The sequence below is a fragment of the Prionailurus viverrinus genome, chromosome B3 (genome assembly GCF_022837055.1).
Source record: "Prionailurus viverrinus isolate Anna chromosome B3, UM_Priviv_1.0, whole genome shotgun sequence".
In the NCBI taxonomy this organism is placed as follows: Eukaryota; Metazoa; Chordata; class Mammalia; order Carnivora; family Felidae; genus Prionailurus; species Prionailurus viverrinus.
Genome location: NC_062566.1, coordinates 36,645,817 through 36,666,592, shown reverse-complemented (window position 1 = coordinate 36,666,592; position 20,776 = coordinate 36,645,817). Strand labels below are relative to the sequence as shown.

Sequence of the window (20,776 nt, the reverse complement as noted above, 5' to 3'; positions counted from 1 at the left end):
GAGAGTAGTAATGGTTGAGTAACACTGTGAATATAGTGAATGTCACTGAATTATACACTTAAATAATTAAAAGCTGTACATTTTATATTTTACACCACTGCAAATTGTATATATATTTTACCACAATTAAAAAAAAAACTGGAGGGTGGGGCACCTAGGTGGCTCAGTCATTTAAGTGTCTGACTTGGGCTCAGGTCATGATCTCATGGTTCATGAATTTGAGCTCCACATGCCTCTCCCTCTCTCTCTCTCTCTCTCTCTTTCTCTCTCTCTCAGTTCTCTGCCCCTCCTCCGCTTGTGCTCTCTCTCAAAATAAATGAATAAACTTAAAAAAAAAAAAAAAAGACTAGGAAAGGACTGACAGTAATCTATGAAGGCTGACCAGACTTTTAGACTAAGAACCTGGAGTTAAGCTTATTACATAGAGCTCACAGAGACAGCATACAATCAGAAGTTACAATCAAGACAACAGAAATCATGTTATGATTATAGAGAACGGACAATCAGACCTGCATTTTGATAATCCAACAAGTGACATCAAAATCTGCACCAATTATTAAACAGGATGTTCTCTGCTTATTTTTATTATGGTAATCCAAACAAATAGAGCCAAGTTCTCTTTAGATTAAATCCATAATCTAGCCTGGTGCTACTTTCTATTAATTCCTATCAAATTTTACTACTGAAATTGGACTTTTCTTTTGACCGAGTAAGTACTCAGAAAACAAAAGTCTTGAAATCAAGGTCAAATATTCAATGTTGTTAAAGTGTGGTATTATCTGAATAAAATACACGTAATGTATAAAAACACTCTAAAATAAGGCAAAAGTCATATACCTGAAGAACACTTCTGAGATGCTATGTTTAGAAGCACCTCTGTCCATTTTGGGGAAGCCATTTTTGATTGAATTGCTTTTGAAGATACAACTCTGCGAAGAAAAACTAAAAAATCCCCCAGATGCAGTTCTGCTGCATGTTGTTTCCTAAGAGCAGCTGAAGAGTAAAGAGAAAAGTTTACATTACAACCAAAAATCAACAGGAAAAAGTCATACCAAGTAACTTGCATTTAGATTGTAGTTAGCCCAAACCTAATTCAAAATCTAAGTTGTCAGTTGGCTGCTGAATTTTTAAAACTTAAAGAACACCATGCGGAAAGGTCAGAAAACAAAGCCGAACTTAAATACATTTTTTACATCTGTGTACAATAATAGTGAGGTTGCTAGAACAAAGTATGTGTACTTGGTTTTGTGCATTTTTTTTAACTGCTATTTTAAAATGCAACAGTTCTCTATCCAAGTCTAGAGTTCTATGAGGTAGAATCTGAGAGCAATGGTCTGTGAACCCCCTAAAGTTGTATGAAAATTGTGTGTACATTTGACTAGTAAAAGAGTTCACAACTTGATTCACATTTTCAAAACGTCTGTGACCTCCCCCAGCCCCATCAAATTAAGAATCACATCCCTAAAGAAGACTTTGTGTTTTCAGATTCTACAAAGAAACACATTTCTAAGGCTGTGTCTGGTTTGCCTGAGCACCAACTCCATGTATATCTCTTATATAAACTTGCTCTAAGCAATCTTCTCGGTTTTTCCACCAGTATCAGTACCGGCTTCTCTCCTGTCGCCCCTCTCAGTTTCCCTCCACCCTGTGCATTTTTAGGCCAAAGGACTATCTGCTCTTCCTGTAACACACCACGTTCTATCATCATCCATGACCTTTCATACCCTCTCAGCCTGGCAAATCCTACTCAGAGCCAAGAGGAAGAAGTATGCCAGTGAGGCAGTTGCCCAGAATATCAATCTCTACAGGGCATTAAAACATACAAAATCATAATGATTTGGAGGCAAGTGTTATACACAGCATTCCTTTCAGGGAGATCCTGGCATGTCAAATTAAGGAATACACAGACGAGTCACTTAGAAGGAGACCCCCGCACCAAGGGCACCACACTTAAATGGCCAGCAATCTACTTTCACAGACATCTTGTCATAACTAGAGGACATCTGTTCTGCTGAGATGGGTGTGCATGTCTATGACAGAATTAGAACGCTGGTGTCAACGAGAGACAATTGTACTCCTCTGCTACAATTCCTCTACATGGTCCTCTACCTCTTCTTTACTTAAATGCTAATAAGCAAATATTTTTATAATATCAGTTTGAAGAATATAAAGTTATTAGCCTGAGCTGGATACCCACATACTACTCCAACCCTGTTCCTACCCATTCTTCAAAATCCAGTTCAAGAGCTACCTCTTCTATGAAGCCTTCTCTCTTGGTAGAGATCCTTGGGAAAATCTGTTATGAGGGCTCTATCCTACTCCCCATCCTCACTCCCAGCAAGTATCTCTGTAACATGATACTAAATTAGTTAATTAGTTAAATTAATTAAGTTTGGAGACCTTAAATAGAAAGATGGTTAATACAACTTGGAGATGGTATGTGTTTCAGTACCAATACCAGTTTGAAATCAAAGGTACACCTTACTTTCAGTTAAGTATTTTAGAGTGTCTGTGGGGTTTTTAATAGCTGGCCACCGTTGACTTGCATCAGTCTCACTTCCCAGCCATCCCCATGAATAGAGATGGTGCAACAGCCCGGTCTCTAGGACAACCTGCGGGGAATGGATGTGAATCCCACCTGCTCTTACACCTGCTGAGATGCACTTACGGAAGAAGTGCTTCTTTCTTTACTAGATATGGAAGGGCCCAGTTTTCCTAGGGGCCTATAAGTTGAGAAGTAACTCTATTAGGTCTTCCCTGCTGTCCATATGTGCAGTACTCAGCACAGAGTGGTGAGACACTATTACCTTAATCACCCTGTATCCTTCACTGGATCTCAGAAAAACAGGAGGAGGCATTAAAAGCTTGTTTATTTTACCATGCCTTGTGAGTCTGGCATGGTCTTTGTAAAAGTACCACACTCTTTATATAAACAGGAAGAAGGAATGTGACACAGGGGTAGCCCCTCAAACCAAAAGCTAGTCCTTAATTAGACTCATATATCCTCCTAGATTCTGACTTAAGAGATTTAGCTATTTCTTCTGAGCTTCTTTATTACAGTGTAATTATTTGTTGACATGTCTGCCTCTCTGGTTACCTTAGAAGGTCTCTAAGGGTAGAGACCATGTTTTATCATTTTTGTTTCCACAGGTATTTCCTCTACCAACCCACCTATCTACACAATATTATTTAAATATTACTTTATTTAATTTTAATATTTAGTACAGTATTCCAGTATTAATATTAACATCCACATTCATAGCTCTCACTATGTGCCAGACACTGCTCTAAGTGCTTTGCATGTATTTAATTAGTCTTCAAACACTCTAAGGAGGTTGGTTCTATTTTCCATATTTACAGATGAGGGAATTGGGGGCACAGAAAGGTTAAGTAACTTGCTCTCTCTCCATCCATTCATTCATCTGGCTGGCTAGCTAGTTAGCTAGCCAGCCAGCCAGCCATCTTGGTCCAGAGAGGATTTAAGGTCTCCCAGAGTTTATTACAGTAATAAGACATGGCAGTTTCATAAAAATCTCTTTAAGAAATGGCCAATCTTAAATCTTTATTCCTTAATTATGTAGCAGATATAGGAAGTACTTCTACTGTTCAGGTCCTTTAATTTTAACCTAGTTTCCATATATGAAAACCTGTGTTCCTGAGGGAACACTTAAGACTATGGTTAAAGATGGGTTGTCAGGATCAAATGCTAAGAAAACAGAACCTGGGGGTATCAGTCACCTAGAACCTCTAGATTCTAGAACCAGGACAGCCAAGGAGAAGCTGAACTTAGGGAACAGTATGGTTGCTATATCAGGGTTAACAGACTTTAAAGAGAAGAGGTTCAGTCAGGAGCTCATCGAAATCACACTTATTTGGAGAGCAAAAGAGTTTATAAATGAGTAAATGAAAATTCTTTCTAAAAAAATTCTTTCACGCCTCACAACAGAAAGAAGTCTACATTCTAATATTCACATGAGGACTCAATAAATGCTTGTAAATAATGACAAAAAAAGGTTTATGCTACCTCTGAAATCTCTCTTCTCAGTTTCTCCACTGGAGTCAACTTTTCTTTCTTCTTCTTCACCCTCTTCTCCTTCCCCTTCTCCAAAAGAGGCCATAAGTAGTACACCAGCTTGGGACAACAAATTCTTCAACTGACTACAGAGTAGATCCAACAAGGACTGAACTACTTTGGGGCTCAGTTTATCAGCGTAAGTCCTACATGAAGTAACAGGGGAAAAAAAGGGTAATAACATAGTAGGATAAATGTACTTAAACACATAAAGGACATTAGGGGGAAGTGGAAATTACTCAAATGAGAAAAGACCAGGTGCCATACAGTTCCATCAAGACATCTATAATGCTCACCCTGTAGTGATAGCTAGAATTTGGAGCAATCTTGTACTAGCCACTTTTAAAGCTGTACTAAGCTGAGAAACACCCGTCTTTGGCAGTAACTGCAGAGGCTGTCCCAGCATGGTGTCTGTACCACATAACTGCGACAATACGTTTAGCAGACCAGTGGAAATTGCCAAAGAAACATCCACTGGTTGATAGTGAACGCTCAGAGCAAAAACTGTAACCAAAAGGAGACGTTGTTGGGCTTCTAGAAAAAAAAGAAAGAAAGACAATTGAGAATTTTCTTTGAAGTAAACAACACACTAAAACAAAGCATATTCAAAAATATAAATAGTAATGTGGAACACCACTACATTTTCAAATATGTATTCTTTTACATGTAAATTGACCTATTAATGTTAAAACAAGATATAGAACATTAAGTACCTAGCATAAAATGTAACCTGCATCTTATATTTGTGGGGGCAGTTACTCACCAATGTGATGCTTATTTGCCTGTAGAGCTCTCTCTAGGGTAGCAGACAACTGTTGATAAATCTTATGCACAGCCACCTGGATTTCAATCTGAATATTTCTTTTAGCTGCTCTGATCCCATCCTGAATAAAGATTTACTTTTTCTATTAGTAACAATGACACCTCCTACCCAAATAAAAGTAATAGCATTTTATCCTACTCTATGCTAGAGTCCTATAGCAGTTTTTAATTATTCAGTATGGTTCAATATATAAAAGCTTTATAATAAATTTATATTTAAATGCTTGACAATTCCTGATTCTATATATTCTTTCTCCTTTCCCACAAAGCAATTTTTCTTCTCTAAATATGGAAGACATAAAGATAACACTCAAAAAAATTTTTTTCAAGTCATCAGAGAAACTGGGTAAAATGATAAAAGTATAAATGTAAATTCTGGAAACCCATCCTCCCAAACACCAATCCCTATCCCAAATTAGATCTATCTCTATCCAATTTGGCTAAGGGTTATGACAACTGAGCCAGCAGAGGATCTAAAAAAACAACAGTACCATAGTTCACCTAATCTCCACTATACTACTATTACTTAGGAAACTAAACGACTTAGATAGCTTTAAGAGTCATTTAAAAGTCTTTATATTTTTAAATCTCAATGTTAAACACCAGAAACCTTAGCATTATTAAACTGATGTTTAAAAAAAAAATGGCCAGAATCTGAATATACTGCAAGGTGCATCCTCACACGCCAGATCTGTCACCTACCTGATAGTGATGCAATCGGCCACTCTCTCCTTTGGCTCCTGCATGTCCCACAGTGCCTAAACCAAAACACCCTGCTAGAAACTGCAGCCTCACAGACGTGAGCAGTGTGGATGACTGGAAGCCCAAGTTTGATCTGCTTCCTGTCAGAGAGATGCTTCCTTTTTCCTCCATCCCAGACAAAAGAACGAGGATCTGGTGAAGTGCTTCTAAACGTAGCTTGAGAAAGGCAAAATAAATATATTTTAGAGTTCTTCACTGAACTGAGACACAAAGGAATTCCAACACAGATAATATACTTAGCACAGAAAATCCTGACGTTTCTTAGGGCTCTATTCTATTAAAGTAGACATTTATTTTATCATTAAAATCAAAATATTTCTAAAAACTCTACTAGCATACTTCAGTAATTAAGAGGCTACACAGGACAATGAGGAAAGCAGATCTGGATGTATGAGACCTAATTTCAAGGCCAGACTCTTCCATGTACTTTGTGGCCTTGGGAAACTCACTTAACGTTCTGAATCTCAGTTTCTTCATGTGTCAAATAAGGCTAATCCTATAGTACTTTTTCTAACCTACTCACATAGCTACTGTGATGCTCATGAGGATATATATATATATATGAAGGGTTCAAAACCATAAAGTGTTATGATTATTGCTTCCTTCACTTACAGGGAAGTTAAATAGAATGAATAGTGTTTCGTTCAAGAATTAGAAAAAGAATTTCTGGAAGGTTTCTCTGTGGGTCTCTTGAACATCTGGCTCTCTCGTCCCTAGCTAGGAGGGCAAAACCTACCACTGTAGTCCATCAGCCTATCCCTCTTTTTTTTTTTCAATAACTTTTTATTTTGAAATAACTGTACATTTAACAATAGTACAGAAGCGTTGAAAACATGGTATAGATTCTTCCTGTATGCCTTCCTCCTACTTTCCACTAATGTTACAATCTTAGGTGACTATGGTACATTTATCAAAACTAAGAAATGAACACTGGTACATCACTATAACTAAACTACAGACTTTATTTGGATTTTACCAGTTTTCCCAAAATGTTCCTTTTCTCTTCCAGGATCCAATCCCAGATACCATTTTGCATTCAGTTGTCATGTCTCCTTAGTCTCTTTCAGTCTGTCCCAGTTGCCATCTTTCCTTCGAAAGAGCTGTTCATGTGTTTTACAGAATGTCCCACAATTTGGGCTTGCCTGATATTTTTTCATGCCTGGACTAGAGTTATGGATTCAGGGGAAAATACTATAAAGTCCTCTTCTCAACACATTATTTTCAGGGATGTATGATGTCACTATAACTTATTGTTGATAATGTTAATCTTGATCATTTGGCTAAGGTGATGTGTGTCAGGTTTCTGTAATGTAAAATTATTCATGTTTTTCCCTTTTCATACTCTGCTAGCTCCGAGACACTAAGTCCTGCTTACTTTAAGAGAACGGGAATTAACCTCCACATCCTAAAGGAAGAGTATTAAAGAATTTGTGTACATGTTAAAACCAGAATAATAAATATTTTGAGGGAAATACTATGAGGCTACACAGGCATCTTAGGTCCCCTTAAAGTTCTGTTCACTAACTTCAGCATTCATCATTACTACTGTGGTGTCCTAATCTAGCCTTTTTTAAGTGGAGACAAATGGGTCAAAACCGGAGGCTCTAAGAAGCAGATGTATATGCTCACCAGCCAGTCTCATTTTAGTTTCTAGGAGACAAGGCAAGACTTAAGATTACAGTATCTTGCTCTAAGAGATGGCAATTAAAAATGCACTTTGTCCATTTCAAACAATATATTATGCCATTATATGATAGTGACATCAAAAAGTTCAGGTGGAGGAGAGGGAGAGGCAAAGAGTAGATGAAAAGGAAAAATTTTTTCTACTATTGTACAGTGATTCCATTTAAGTTTCCACAGTGCCTCTTGAGGAGTAAGTATCAAAGACTTACTTCTGCCCTTAACTGCTGCTGTTCCATTGCAATGATAGAGGCCTGGGGACTCGTAGACATACTTTCCTCTGGCTCTTTAAAACCTGGAGCATTCCCCACATCTCCACTCACAAAGCTTACAACATTTTCGATCAAAGTGTGAACTCCCAAAGACTTGGTAAGATCAAAATCAGACTCAAAGGAGTAAGAGGAGTTGCATAACCAGTCTCTGCTATGTTTCAGGCGAGCCCAAGAGTCACTCAAGGATTCCAATTGACTGTGCATAGGACCTACATACAAACAGAACAAACATGTATCAATAACAACCAAGTAGAGCATACATTCTGAAACTACGGGAGGGCTGAGTGCTGCTACCATACCAACTGGTGAGAAATGGACACTCACGTTTGAATTACATGCATGCATTAAGTGAATCTGAGCAAAATGCTTTGGTAAAAACAAAAAACAAACAAAAACCAGAGCAATGTAAGAAAATAAAGGGAAAGCCCTGTTTGATGTATCAGTGTCTCTGAAAGCGCTTTAGCAACACACTGCCACAAGAAAAAGAAAGGCAGAAGCTGCTCTCAAAATGCTTAGCTTAAAATGCTCTGCGATATTAAACTAGACCATCATTTACGAACACAAAAGAACTAGGCACTTGGAACACTGCTCGTAAGACCTACAAGTACTAGAATTTCATCCAATTTAACATTATCATTGCAAAGACTAAGTTAAGACTGAGCAAAGTGTCTACATATCTGCAATGAAACATTACCAAAAAATGGATATAGAAGGGCAAGTAAACTTATACAAAAAGGAGACACAAACATCACCCTTTGGGTTTCATTAATATAAGGAACACTTTCACTGTGTCATATGCATATTTACTGCATGTTGTGAAACTCCTATATAGAGGAAGCAAAGTTTCACAGACAAGAATATATGAGATTCGAAGTAAAATGATATCTATTTAAAATTACCAAGTGATGTCACAATAGTTGCTAAATATAGTATCATTAGTTTTGCCAGTGGACATTTTCTAGACTAAACAGACTAAAACATTAGACAACAAATACGTTAGTATGTTTGAACACAACAAGTCATATGCCAATATTAGCTTTAAATAAATATATAAATGTCCAATTCTTACAAGCTTTGTTTTTTTTAATTTAATTGATGTCAGGTACATGAATTAGATTAACCATAATCCTTGGCTCATGATAATCTCTTGTCCACACATGGCCTGCTTTTGTATTTATATTTATTTATAATAAATGTGAACACAAGAACTAGAAAACTGATAGTAACTTGTATCTACCTATCTGTTCCTCCTCTAATCCATCTCTCCATATCTCTTCCTACCTAAGGCTATATTATCCCTAAGCCTGGGTTTATCATTCCTTTGCTTTTATTAATGTTAAATATTGTTTTATCTTATATGTATTGCCAAGACAAATAATGTTTAGTTTTAGTGAGTTTTTACTTTATAAACAAGTACCATTTTATGTAACCTTTGTGGGCATACTCTCTTCCATCAGTATATTGCCAATATTCATTCACATTATTACATGTAGCCATAATTCATTTGTGTGAGTACTGTATAATGTCCTATCACATGAATATGCCAACTTTCTCTATTAGGAATGCATCTTAAGGTAGTCGATAAAATATGCATTCCAAAAATTGTTTTGTTGTATAACTAGATGGAAAAGATATGGAAAGAGAACTATTTAAACACTAATGCCCACAGAGAAAAAAAATTAATAAATAACGATTGCCTGACATATTTCTGAATTAGTACACTGGTGTCAATAAAACCCCAGGACTTCAAAATCAGATGTAGAAATTTAGCTAATATTATAAAGTAACTGAATTAATTTATATGCATTCTACTAGAATAATTTAGAATAGCAAAGAAGACATGGTTACTCTGCCTTCCATGTTTTAGCAAGAATTCTTAAGATTAAAAAATGCTGAATTTTCAGTTTTACTGAGCATGAAAAATAACCAATCTGAAAAATTCTCCAAACTGCATAGCTGATTATTTTTTTCACGTAAAACAGAAAAGAGTAAAGCAACCCAAAGAATAATGCCAAGTATGCATAATGGATTAAATTAAAAATTATAAAGAATAAAGCAGAAGCTAATTAAATAAAAAAAGAAATAATCATTTTCCATTTCCGTAAGCACCCCAAATCCAGAATGTGGATTTAGCCTTAACTTACAAATAATAGTTTTTGGCTCTTTGCACTGAGCTTGTTTGTTCAATAATAAAATTTCAGAATAAAATGTTCTGTTTTCCAATATTTACAAATTACTTTTCAAAATGAAAATAAAATGTGCAATGAGCTAGTGTTAGAACCACAGATGTAAAAGAGACCTTGAAGATTATCCAGTCCTCAAATTCCAATTGAGGAAATGGAGGTCAAAAATTTGATCTGTAAAATTAATAATGCTAATTCCTTAATTTTATGGGAGGGAGGTGATCTTACAAATTCCTGTTATTAATCAACTTCATGAGTCACCAATACACGGAAATGTCAACTGCCTGCCTACACAAAGGTTTGACTATGAAGAATATACAAAGAGTGAATTGCTTTGATATAACCCAAAATGTTGTAGAAATGGGTGGCCAACCCATTAAAATCCTCTTGGCAAATTAAAGCAAGGGTCAAACTTTTTGTATAAAGAGTCAGACAGGAAATATTACAGGTTTTTGTGGGTCTTAAAGGTCTGTGCTGCAACCACTCAACTCTGCTGTTGTAATAGGAAGGCTGTCACAGACAATATATAAACAAATGAGTGTGGCTGCATTCCAAGGAAGCCTTATTTACAAAAAGAGGTAGCAGGCCAGACTTGGTTCACCAGGCATACTTTGCTGACCCCAATGTAAAACATGCAACTTATTAGGTATATGACCCAAACAAAATTCTGTATGACTAAAAGAAAGAACAGGAAAAGCAGCATATGAAAACATTAGGATAAATAAATAAAATAACCGTAAGCCAAATATTTAGGCTGACATCAAATATACTTTAAAACAAAAACTTATATTATGGAAATGAGAGATGAAAGAATTCTTAAGTCTTTAAAAAAAAAATTGTAACAACCTGATTAACTTTGGTTTGTTCAATATTGTTTCACTGGAATATAGGAAATACTGTGTCTGGAAAGTACAATAAAAGCTTCTATAGAGTAATTGTGACTAAGTCCAGTTCTTACTTAGTATTATTTCAGAGTCATCTACTATAAAAAGGAGATACAAAGTTCAACAAGACTTTTTTTGAGATGGTTTACTTGTCCTTACAATTTTGGTTCTTAAATGGAATTTTCAAAATGAACATGGCAGAGCTGCAATACATACTTTATAAACCATAAAATATGTAGGCAAGCTAAAAGGGGAAAAAAATTAAACATGCCATCATGTACTTGCTTGAAGCTCTTCTTTTTTCTGGGGCTCAACTGGCCAAAAAGGAGTAAATACACTACCACACAAAAATCAGAAGACAAAAGGAGAAATTTGATACAGGAGACAACATTTACATTTGCTCTTCTTTATATAATCTAATTTGAAATGCATAGATAAAAACAGCATTTCACCCATACATGTTATACCATGAAACACACATGCTGATAAATGTTTCCAGTATTATTTTTAGCTGTAAAACCCTAACACTTTATTTATAAGGCCTAAGGAGTGAAAAAAATCAAGTCATATAGTATTTTAACTAATAAGATTCCTGATGTTGCTTCTTAAATTGCTGCTTTTGTATCCCTACCATTTTTCACTGCACCAGGTTCAGCTTAAGTATGAAAACTAAAGTTAAGTATCTGCAAAGTTAGGTATCTTCTTTCAGCGATGGATGAGCTCAGTTCTACACAACTACAGCAAATCTTTTAAGTATTTATCAAAGTACCAAAATACCAACACATTTAACAGGTTTTGTATAAAATTTTGACGAGCTGTTGTAGGAATTAAATGAGTTAATATGTTTTAAGCATCAGAACAATGACTGGCATATGGAACTGGTTTACAGGTGTTTAATGAATACAAAATGTCCTATTATCTCTGAGGCACTAAGCAGAAATGTTTCACCTATCTCTTTTTAAAGTAATTTAAGACATTTTTTTGGTTTTAGAATTTAGCTTTAATGCCTCTGAACAGATGAGCAAACAGCTACATTTATGTGCTCTATTTGCTCTACCCATTCCTACCATATTTGCTTGCTTGGACCAATTGTGAAAGATTAACTTGAATGAGGGAAGAAGCAGCAATCATGGTTCAAAAGCATGAATCCTAGTATCCCCAATGCCAAACACTGAAATTATAGGCACTAGCATTCCCAAGGAGGAGCCTTTGGAAGGAAAAGAAGAGCAGCTGAAACGAGTATACAACCATTAATTGTTATTGATACATCCATTTAATTTCAGTGAATGTCACATAGTAACTTATCTCTAATTTCTTTTACTAGGTTTTTAATAACTCAGGGCCACTGAGACTAGTAAGTACAAAAGCTATGCAAGGGAAAAAATTGTCATTTCCTCTTCAAAATACTGGAAAGGGGTAAACAAGAGCATAGGAGAATTGTCACTTGGCAGGGCATCTGTTTGTCCTTCACAGCTCAAGTTATAATCAGAACACCTAAATGGCCCCAAACAGTTCTGACTTGATTCGTTTGCCAAATGAAGATAGGCATCTAGTCCAAACTGGCAATAAATAAGGAAAAAATAGGATTGTTTATTCTACCATTATTTAAGAACAAAACAAAACAAAACAAAACAAACCACTGCGGTCCTAAGGTAGTCACTAAATACAAATAATTTTTAAAAATTCCTTTCAAAATATATTCCCCTTAATGTATTTTCAATGTTCTTTTATTTTAAAGAAGGAAATCTATAAGAAAACTATTAAGTGTACATTTTCATTGTTTAATCTGTAAGCTCTAGTATTCATTAGATTGAAAACTATTTTTGCCGCCTTCCTAAAAGAGTAATTCTTCTACTTTCTAGTCACCTATTCCTAAGAACAAAGCCATCAGCAGATTTTTCTCTGGGAACATTAAAATGCAATGATTATTAGGATAAATTGGTACCATATTAAGTGATATCATGAAGATTTATATAACTAGTTTCCCTCCCTATTATAATTTCCTAAGTGAATAATTAAAAAAAAAAAAAACTTTTCCCATGAGGTCCTATATTTGCTTTTCTGTTTTCAACAAAGTAAAGTTAAATTCCAAAAAGTTAGTAGGTTTTGGTACTGCCTTGAGCTTTTTGGAGAAGGTAGTTTATCCACAAACAATATTTGGATTAATGGCTTCATTCATTTGTATCTCCTTATACCTACAACTATAGAAACTCCACATCTACTCATAGGATAACAGTTTAAAAACTTGAGCAGAAACCAACTCTAGGACAGTAACTGTGAAGTGTTCTAGCTATTTTTCCTAAGTAATTTACAATGAAATTCTAGGTCATTTGTAATTCAGAGAAAAGATACCACTTTCTGTTTTATTCTAAACATTACTTTGCACATACTGACATGGCTAGTATAGACTAAATCTCACAGGATAAAGGTTTAAGAGAAAATAATTTTAGCTAATGGACTATCATGCATAAATATAATCAGTACAGCAGGAGGCTCTTACTAAAGACTGGATCCCTTATGCTACTCATTAAGTTTGGAGCCATTGTCTCTCTAGCACCAAATGATACACATATAACAGAAATTTTAGCAACAGTGCTCACCTGAGCTAACCAAAATTTTAATTTCTACATCAAGTGGTTATGCAAAAAGGATTTTCTGGACACATGAACTCCCAATTTTCAAAGAATTATAAAGTAATAAAATACATATTGCACATTACACTAAACATCATTTAATTATTTTTGTATCACAAATAACCTTATGATTTTTTTAAAAAACCCAACAGCTATGTTATAGCTTCCAAAGACTTTTCAAATAAACAAAGTACCAGTTCTAGTCATTACTCTTAGTATTTCAGAAAAATCATTCTCTGTATTCTAACTAAAGGACAAAGTATCATATTTTATTTGACAGAATGCCAACATTTCTTCCTCTAAGTTATAAACACACAAATGAAAAAACTGTGCATGCATTTCTTCCTTTCATTCCTCAGTTTTCCCTCATCTCTCAGTTTGCTTCCTGTGGGGGAACTGAACATTCTGCCAAGGAAGCTATCAAGAGAAGGGTTTGGTTTTAAAGTACAGAAGACTTACTATCACAGAAAATAATTTTTCCCACAGGCTCTTAAAAATTGCCACAAGCACGAATGTTGAACATTTCACATTTTCACAACCACAGTATAAATGGGTTTAATAAAAGTGCCAGTTAATAGAGAGCAATACTTGGGGAGTTTTTAGGTATCCTTGAATTTAGAGTCTCTGAAACAGCTGTCCTTTCCATACATTTTTATATATAACCAAGAGTTAACTGTATTATTTACTAAGAAAGAGCTTCTAACAAACAAGCTAAACTCTTGATAACACTCGTAAAATTGTTCCTCATGGGAAAATTTGTCTAGAAATCATAAGCTTATGTCTTACATGCTGTATCTTAAGAGGCAAAGAGTAAAAAAAAAAAAGTGGAAACTTTCTGAAAGTGTGCATGCAGAGACAGGAGGTGAGTGGAGGAGAGTTCTCATGTAATACCATTAAACTATGGCAACTGTACCAGTGAACTAAAACACAGCAAATAATGTACATAACCCCCATAATGTAAAGCATTACTTTTGGAGTTCCACACAACTTTTTAAAAAGTCAAAACACATGACAAATGAGAAACAGACTGGCTATTAACTCTTAGACATTTGTTTTAAAAGGGCGTATGTTAAAGAAAATAATTTCCTTTTAACTCTTCCAATAAAATGTTTCTAAATTTGTTTTTGCAATGTTTCAAAGACAATCATATCTAAATACATCAGATATAAAAACAGCTACATCATTTAACCAGATTTTTAATTTCTTAATACTTACCTCTCTTTCTATGAGATGATGCCAAATCCAAATCAACATTTCGTCTTCCACTCTATTAAGTTAAAAATGAAAAATTTAGTCGTGAAAAGTGTTTTAAGATTAGATTTAACACATTAGAATAAAAATACATAAAATTATAACAATGTGCTACCTGTATACCAGTCAAGTCAGACTAAAGTCTAATAAAACGTCTCAAAAAAACCCACTGAAAACAGCTTTAAGAAAGCCCAGGTACATAACTCTGAGATACTAAAACACAAAGTCAAGGTGTATGCTAATTAACATTGTAGAGTAGCATAAGTTTTTCTTTGTTGTCACCTTTTCTTTTTTCGAATTATTGCCCTTTTTTTGTTGTTTTTAAGTTCATCTATGTATTTTGAGAGAGAGAGCAAGCACATGCACAAGTGGGGCAAGGGCAGGGAGAGAGGGAGAGAGAGAATCCCAAGCAGGCTGTACACAGTCGGCATAGGGCCCAATGCTGGGCTCTGAACTCACAAACTGTGAAATCATGACCTGAGCCAAAATCAAGAGTCGGACGTTCAACCAACTAAGCCACCCAGGTGCCCCAGGTATCTTTGTCTTTTATCTTCCAAATACACTATAATCTTATTAATACCTCCTGTAGCAAAGTCTCATTTCCAAAAATTGCTTTTTCTATTCTTATTTTACATTCTTTTCAAAAGCCCCACTAGTCTTGGCTAGGCATTTTAGAGGAAGAGAATCTGATGAATCCACCCTAACAGAAAAGTAACATAGTCCTAAGACTACTGGCAGTATTTTAAAGGATTTTTAAATGTTTTTAAGGGGTGCCTGGGTTAAGTGTCCAATTCTTTTTTTTTTTTTTTTTTTTTTTTTTTTTTTAACGTCTATTTATTTTTGAGACAGAGAGAGACGGAGCATGAACGGGGGAGGGGCAGAGAGAGAGGGAGACACAGAATCGGAAGCAGGCTCCAGGCTCTGGGCCATCAGCCCAGAGCCCGATGCGGGGCTCGAACCCACGGACCGCGAGATCGTGACCTGAGCTGAAGTCGGACGCTTAACCGACTGAGCCACCCAGGCGCCCCTAAGTGTCCAATTCTTGACTTCAGCTCAGGTTATGATCTCACAGTCATAGAATCAAGCCCCACATTGGTCTCTGCACTGGGCATGTAGCCTGCTTAAGATTCTCTCTCCCTCCCTCTGCCTCTCAAGCGGGCATGCACTCCCTCTCTCTCTCTCTCTCTCAAAACAAAACAAAACAAAAGCCTATTAAATCTAGAAATCTCAAATTGCTGAAACTGCAGACAGCTCAATAAAATAGTGAAGGTTTTCAGGAAGAAGAGAAGTATATTTCTGTTGGGGAGGGGTGCAGACAACTATCTGCTCTGCTCATATGTACAGCCAACCAAGTACAAACCATAGGTGACTGACTCATTTATGCAAAGACTTGACATTATGGTCTTACTAGGCATTTCATTTTTACTCTATCACATAATTTTAAAAAATGATGGCAAAGAAGAAAGGTTGTAGAAGTGATAAAACAGATTCATTTAGGAACTGCCATTGTAGAAAATCATTACCTGGTTATACACAGACACATGTACCTACATTGTAGATAAACACATTTCATCTTACATACACACACACACCAAAAATAAGTATGTTGTCAGGCCATTTGGTGCTAGACAAAATACGAAATGTTACAACCGCTCCTGAAGATATCAGTGGATCATGCAAGAAAACATTTTTATCACACAGTACCTTGGTCATGAGGGGTCACAGAATAATTTTATCTCAGGCCTCAGAACTAGAATTATCTGTTTCCCTTGAACAACTGGTTTGTTATATCTTTTAGACACTGAATCTTGGAAATCATTATGCTGTTCCTCTTTGGTGGCCCACCTTTAGCCAAACATCACAGGATATGGTCTGAGGTGTACAAAATCTCACCCAGGGCTTTATCTTTCAGTTTCTTTGAGTCCTAATTCATTCACCTAATTCATCCTTTTATAAAGTATTTATTTTTATACACTAAATCAACTCCTTTATGGAATAAGGAAGAGAGGGAATAGATTAAGAGAGTGTAGTATGAAATGCTGGATAGGTATGACAACTGTCAATCACACAGTTGAACTTACGCTTAATTAACTGTTGAGGTTTACTAAGACAGAGAAGGAGAAAATACATCATGTAACACTCTTTATAAAAGAAGGATAAAGCAAAGACTGAGCATTAAACTGATTAACTTCAGTTATGTTAAGAAAGCATTTCATTCATTCACAAATCAGAAATGAAGTACCACTAGATATTAAGGATATGAATGGAAACCCTAAATAACCTGACAGAAGGATAATGTATTTTAGCTGGAAAAAACCAAATTGCCCCCACTGTGTGCCCCTCTTCATCTATGCCAAGCTGAAGGCTCAGCCCACATCTCCCTTCATCTGCAAAAGAATCTGCTCTGGTTCTAGACTTTCCTATCTCTTACAAGACTCTCCTTCATCTGCAAAAGAATCTGCTCTGGTTCTAGACTTTCCTATCTCTTACAAGACTATCTTTCTAAACATTCTGTAAAGAAAGATCATCAAGAGCAAATCTTTTTCAAAAATGTGTTTATTAATCTTTTATAAACTGTAGGAAACTCAATGTTAACAATCTTGGCAACTAAATCTAGGCTCAATCTACCTCCACTGATCTCTCTTTCCATTCTGTTCTGAAAATATATTTTTCAAAACATTTTAAATATTACCAAACTTGTTCTTTACAACAACCCAGTTGAGGCAAGTATAACAGGTAGTTTTCTTTTCTTTTTTTTTTTTTAAGTTTATTTATTTTGAGAAAGAGAGAGAGTATACACATATGCAAGCAGGGGAGGGGCAGAGAGAGGGAGAGAGAATCCCAAGCAGGCTCTGTGCTGTAAGCAGGAAGCCCAATGCAGGGGTTGAACTCAAAAACCGTGAGATCATGACCTGAGCCAAAATCAAGAGTCAGATGCTTAACTGACTGAGCCACCAAGGTGCCCTGCATGACAGGCAGTTTTATTCCCCATTTCAAAATAAAGAAGCTGGGGTTCAGAAAGGTAAAAATCTTGCCCCAGGTAAAAATCAATAGTAAATCTTAAGCCTACTATGACTAAGTGAGATTTCACTATTTGTTTTCTCAAAGTATGTTGCTTTAACTACATCTATCCTCATTTTTTATCTTTTCATTTCAGTGGAAATGAATTATCAATCTACAAAACATACTGTAAAAGACATCAGGGGCATTACAATAAACCTGCCTTCTAAGAGGTCTGCTGGAAAGAAATACTAATAATACATAAATAAGTGTGATGTGAGACAAACCATTAGTGGTTCATTAGAGATACTACCAAAATGTCACAGAAATAACATGAAGACTCCTGGGAGTAACGTGATCTTGGAAAGCTTTCTGGAAGAGATGACACTTTAGCCAGTTCTTAAGAAAAGATAAGACTCGCATCAATAAAATCCAGGAGAAAGACATTTAAGGCAAAGAGTGCTTGAGCAGAGGCTCAAGAGGTATGTTTGGGGTCTGGCAGGTGGACTATCATGCCAAAAATACAGATTACTGCAGGGGATAACTGGTTCCAAAGGCAGGCAGGAAACATTTTCCAGAATCTTTGATTTCTTGGTAGGTAGTGCAGAATCACAAAGTTTTCTAAGTAGGAAGGGAGCGTGACCAGCTGGTATTATTTTTGTTGTGTTTTCTTTTTAATTTTTTTTAATGCTTATTAATTTTTTAGAAAAAGAGAGAGAGACAGAGCACAAGGAGGGAAGAGGCAGAGAAAGACAGAAACACACAATCCAAAGTAGGCTCCAGGCTCTGAGCTGTCAAAAAAATAAAGAAGCATTTAAAAAAAAAAAAAAAAAAAAAAAAAGCTCTAACTTTGGGAACAGGATCTAAGGAGAGGAACTGAAAAAAGTAGGGAGATCAGTTTAAAACTACCAGTCCAGGGGCGCCTGGGTGGTGCAGTCGGTTAAGCGTCCGACTTCAGCCAGGTCACGATCTCGCAGGTCTGTGAGTTCGAGCCCCGCGTCAGGCTCTGGGCTGATGGCTCAGAGCCTGGAGCCTGTTTCCGATTCTGTGTCTCCCTCTCTCTCTGCCCCTTGCCCGTTCATGCTCTGTCTCTCTCTGTCCCAAAAATAAATAAACGTTGAAAAAAAAAATTTTTAAAAAAACTACCAGTCCAAGCAAAGGTAACAAAGGCTTGAATTAAAGAGTAGAAACACTAAAAAATTAAAAAAGGGCACCTGGGTGGCTCAGTCAGTTGAGCGTCTGACTCAGCTCAGGTCATGATCTCACAGCTCGTTCAGTTCAAGCCCCACATCGACTCTGTACTGACAGCTCTGAGCCTGGAGCTTGCTTCAGATTCTGTCTCCATCTCTCTCTCTGCCCCTCACCTGCTTGTGCACTCTCTCTCTCTCCAATATGAATAAACATTAAAAAAAAAGTGTTTTAAGAGTAGAAAGGACAGAATGGGCACAAATATTTTACCAAAACAGGTAACAAAATAATTCATCCATTCCAAAAAAAAAACCTTAGTGATTGCCTCCTACTACATAGCAGGCACTATACTGTAGGTACTTGCAATACAGCAGTAAATGAAACAGCAAAAACTCCTGTCCTCAAGGAGCTTATAGTGTAGTATAGGCCAACAGAAAGTGATAAACAAAATTATGTTTGGTGCTGGGGGATGGGGGGAGGGGGAACCTAGCAAGGCAAGGTAGACAGGGACTGAATATGTGGAAAGGAGGGCAAACTACAATTTTAGACAGAGGGGTCAGACTAGGCCTCAGTGAAAAGTAAAAACAGAAGGAAACACTGAAGTGAGGGAACTAGCCAGGCAGACAACAGTATTCTAGTGGGGGTAGGGGAGGGAAATAGGTAAAAGCCCTAAAAGGAGGTTGTGTGGTATGTTCATGGAAAAGGCAAGAGGCTAGTGTGATAGAAGGAGAGTCCTCAATTAAGGAGGACAGTAAGAGATCAGAGTGACAGTGGAGCCAGCATATGTAGGGTCTTGTAGGCCCCTATAAGGACTTATGCTTCTAAAAAGCAGTCACTGGAGGTTTTGAGTAGAGAAGTAACATGATCTATGTAATAAAAACTATCACAGGGTTAGGAGACTAGATAATGAGACTGATCAGACTGAGAGGAATCTCAGAGACTATAAGAGAGGAAACATGAACTGGGAGCACAGAGATACTAATGGTAATGACTAAAAGAAGGGAAAAACAAACAAAACACCATGGTACAATAAAATCTGCTTAGGGACACTGCTGAACTTTCCTTAGAGGAGGAATCTTCTTTGCTTAGAAGTTTCTCTGAAACAATACCTTTCTGTTTATGTAGTACTTTATACTTTTCAAAAGTATTTTCATATCCATCATCTCAATTTACACAATAGAGGAATTTCAGAGCTAAAAATGGAGCTTATAAACCACTCACTCAGTCCAAAAAACCAGAGTTTCTGTTTGGGCTGCCATGTGACATGACCAAAGTCTCACACATTGTCATAAACACAAGAGGCACTAATGTCCTCCTATCACAGCGGGACACTAAGGCCCAGATAAGTCAAGTAACACGTATAGATTATTCACATACAAGACAGAGGGAGAGCCAAAATGCAAATCCAGCTATGAACTCCAAGTCCAAAACTACTCAAAAGTAGTAATCTCTTAGACAATTTGCACACCATAATTTACCTATCACACTACAGCATACTTTGCTCCCTGCTTCTTAGGTAAATCAGCATCTCATCTGTTTGATTTTGACTGTAAATGCCTGCAGCCCAGGTCCTGAGGCTTTTTTGGTAGGTAACTGAGAATTACTGACGTATTTTAAGTAGAGGAAATATAAACAGACTTGTGAAATGTGGAAGATGGGCACAAAACCAGCAGTAGGTCAACAAGTTTGGAGGCTTCTGGACTAGTCCGAGCAAAAGAGAAGGAAAGTTTGAACAGAACAGTGGCAAAAAGGATGGAAAGGACATATCAGAAACATACCAAGGTTAAAATTTACAAGACTTGACTAACTAGATGGTAGGGAGTGTGGGGGTTTGCAAAGACAAGAAAATAAGGAAAAGAAAAGGATGAATCCTGAGTAGTTAATAATACCACCTACTAAGATAGTGAATGTAAGAAAAGAAAGTTTGAGAGAAAGATGAATTTATTTTTGGATAGGTTAAGATAGGGGTAACCTCACTTGTTCAGGAGGACTGTCCACCAATGAGTCAGATATATGAATTTGAAGTTTA

General features: G+C 36.4%; 1 protein-coding gene across 8 annotated transcripts in view; it reads right to left on the bottom strand.

Moving 5' to 3' along the window:
- HERC1 (HECT and RLD domain containing E3 ubiquitin protein ligase family member 1) overlaps window positions 1–20,776 on the bottom strand; it is a 191,001-nt gene that overhangs the window by 73,265 nt on the left and 96,960 nt on the right. For all 8 annotated transcript variants that reach the window (XM_047861940.1, XM_047861948.1, XM_047861945.1 and 5 more), the window contains exons 25-31: window positions 14,524–14,575; window positions 7,549–7,817; window positions 5,597–5,812; window positions 4,836–4,956; window positions 4,369–4,606; window positions 4,025–4,218; window positions 838–993 (exon numbers count right to left, since the gene is read on the bottom strand). In XM_047861940.1, coding sequence (XP_047717896.1) covers window positions 838–993; window positions 4,025–4,218; window positions 4,369–4,606; window positions 4,836–4,956; window positions 5,597–5,812; window positions 7,549–7,817; window positions 14,524–14,575 — 1,246 coding nt within the window. The remainder of the gene's footprint in view (window positions 1–837; window positions 994–4,024; window positions 4,219–4,368; window positions 4,607–4,835; window positions 4,957–5,596; window positions 5,813–7,548; window positions 7,818–14,523; window positions 14,576–20,776) is intronic.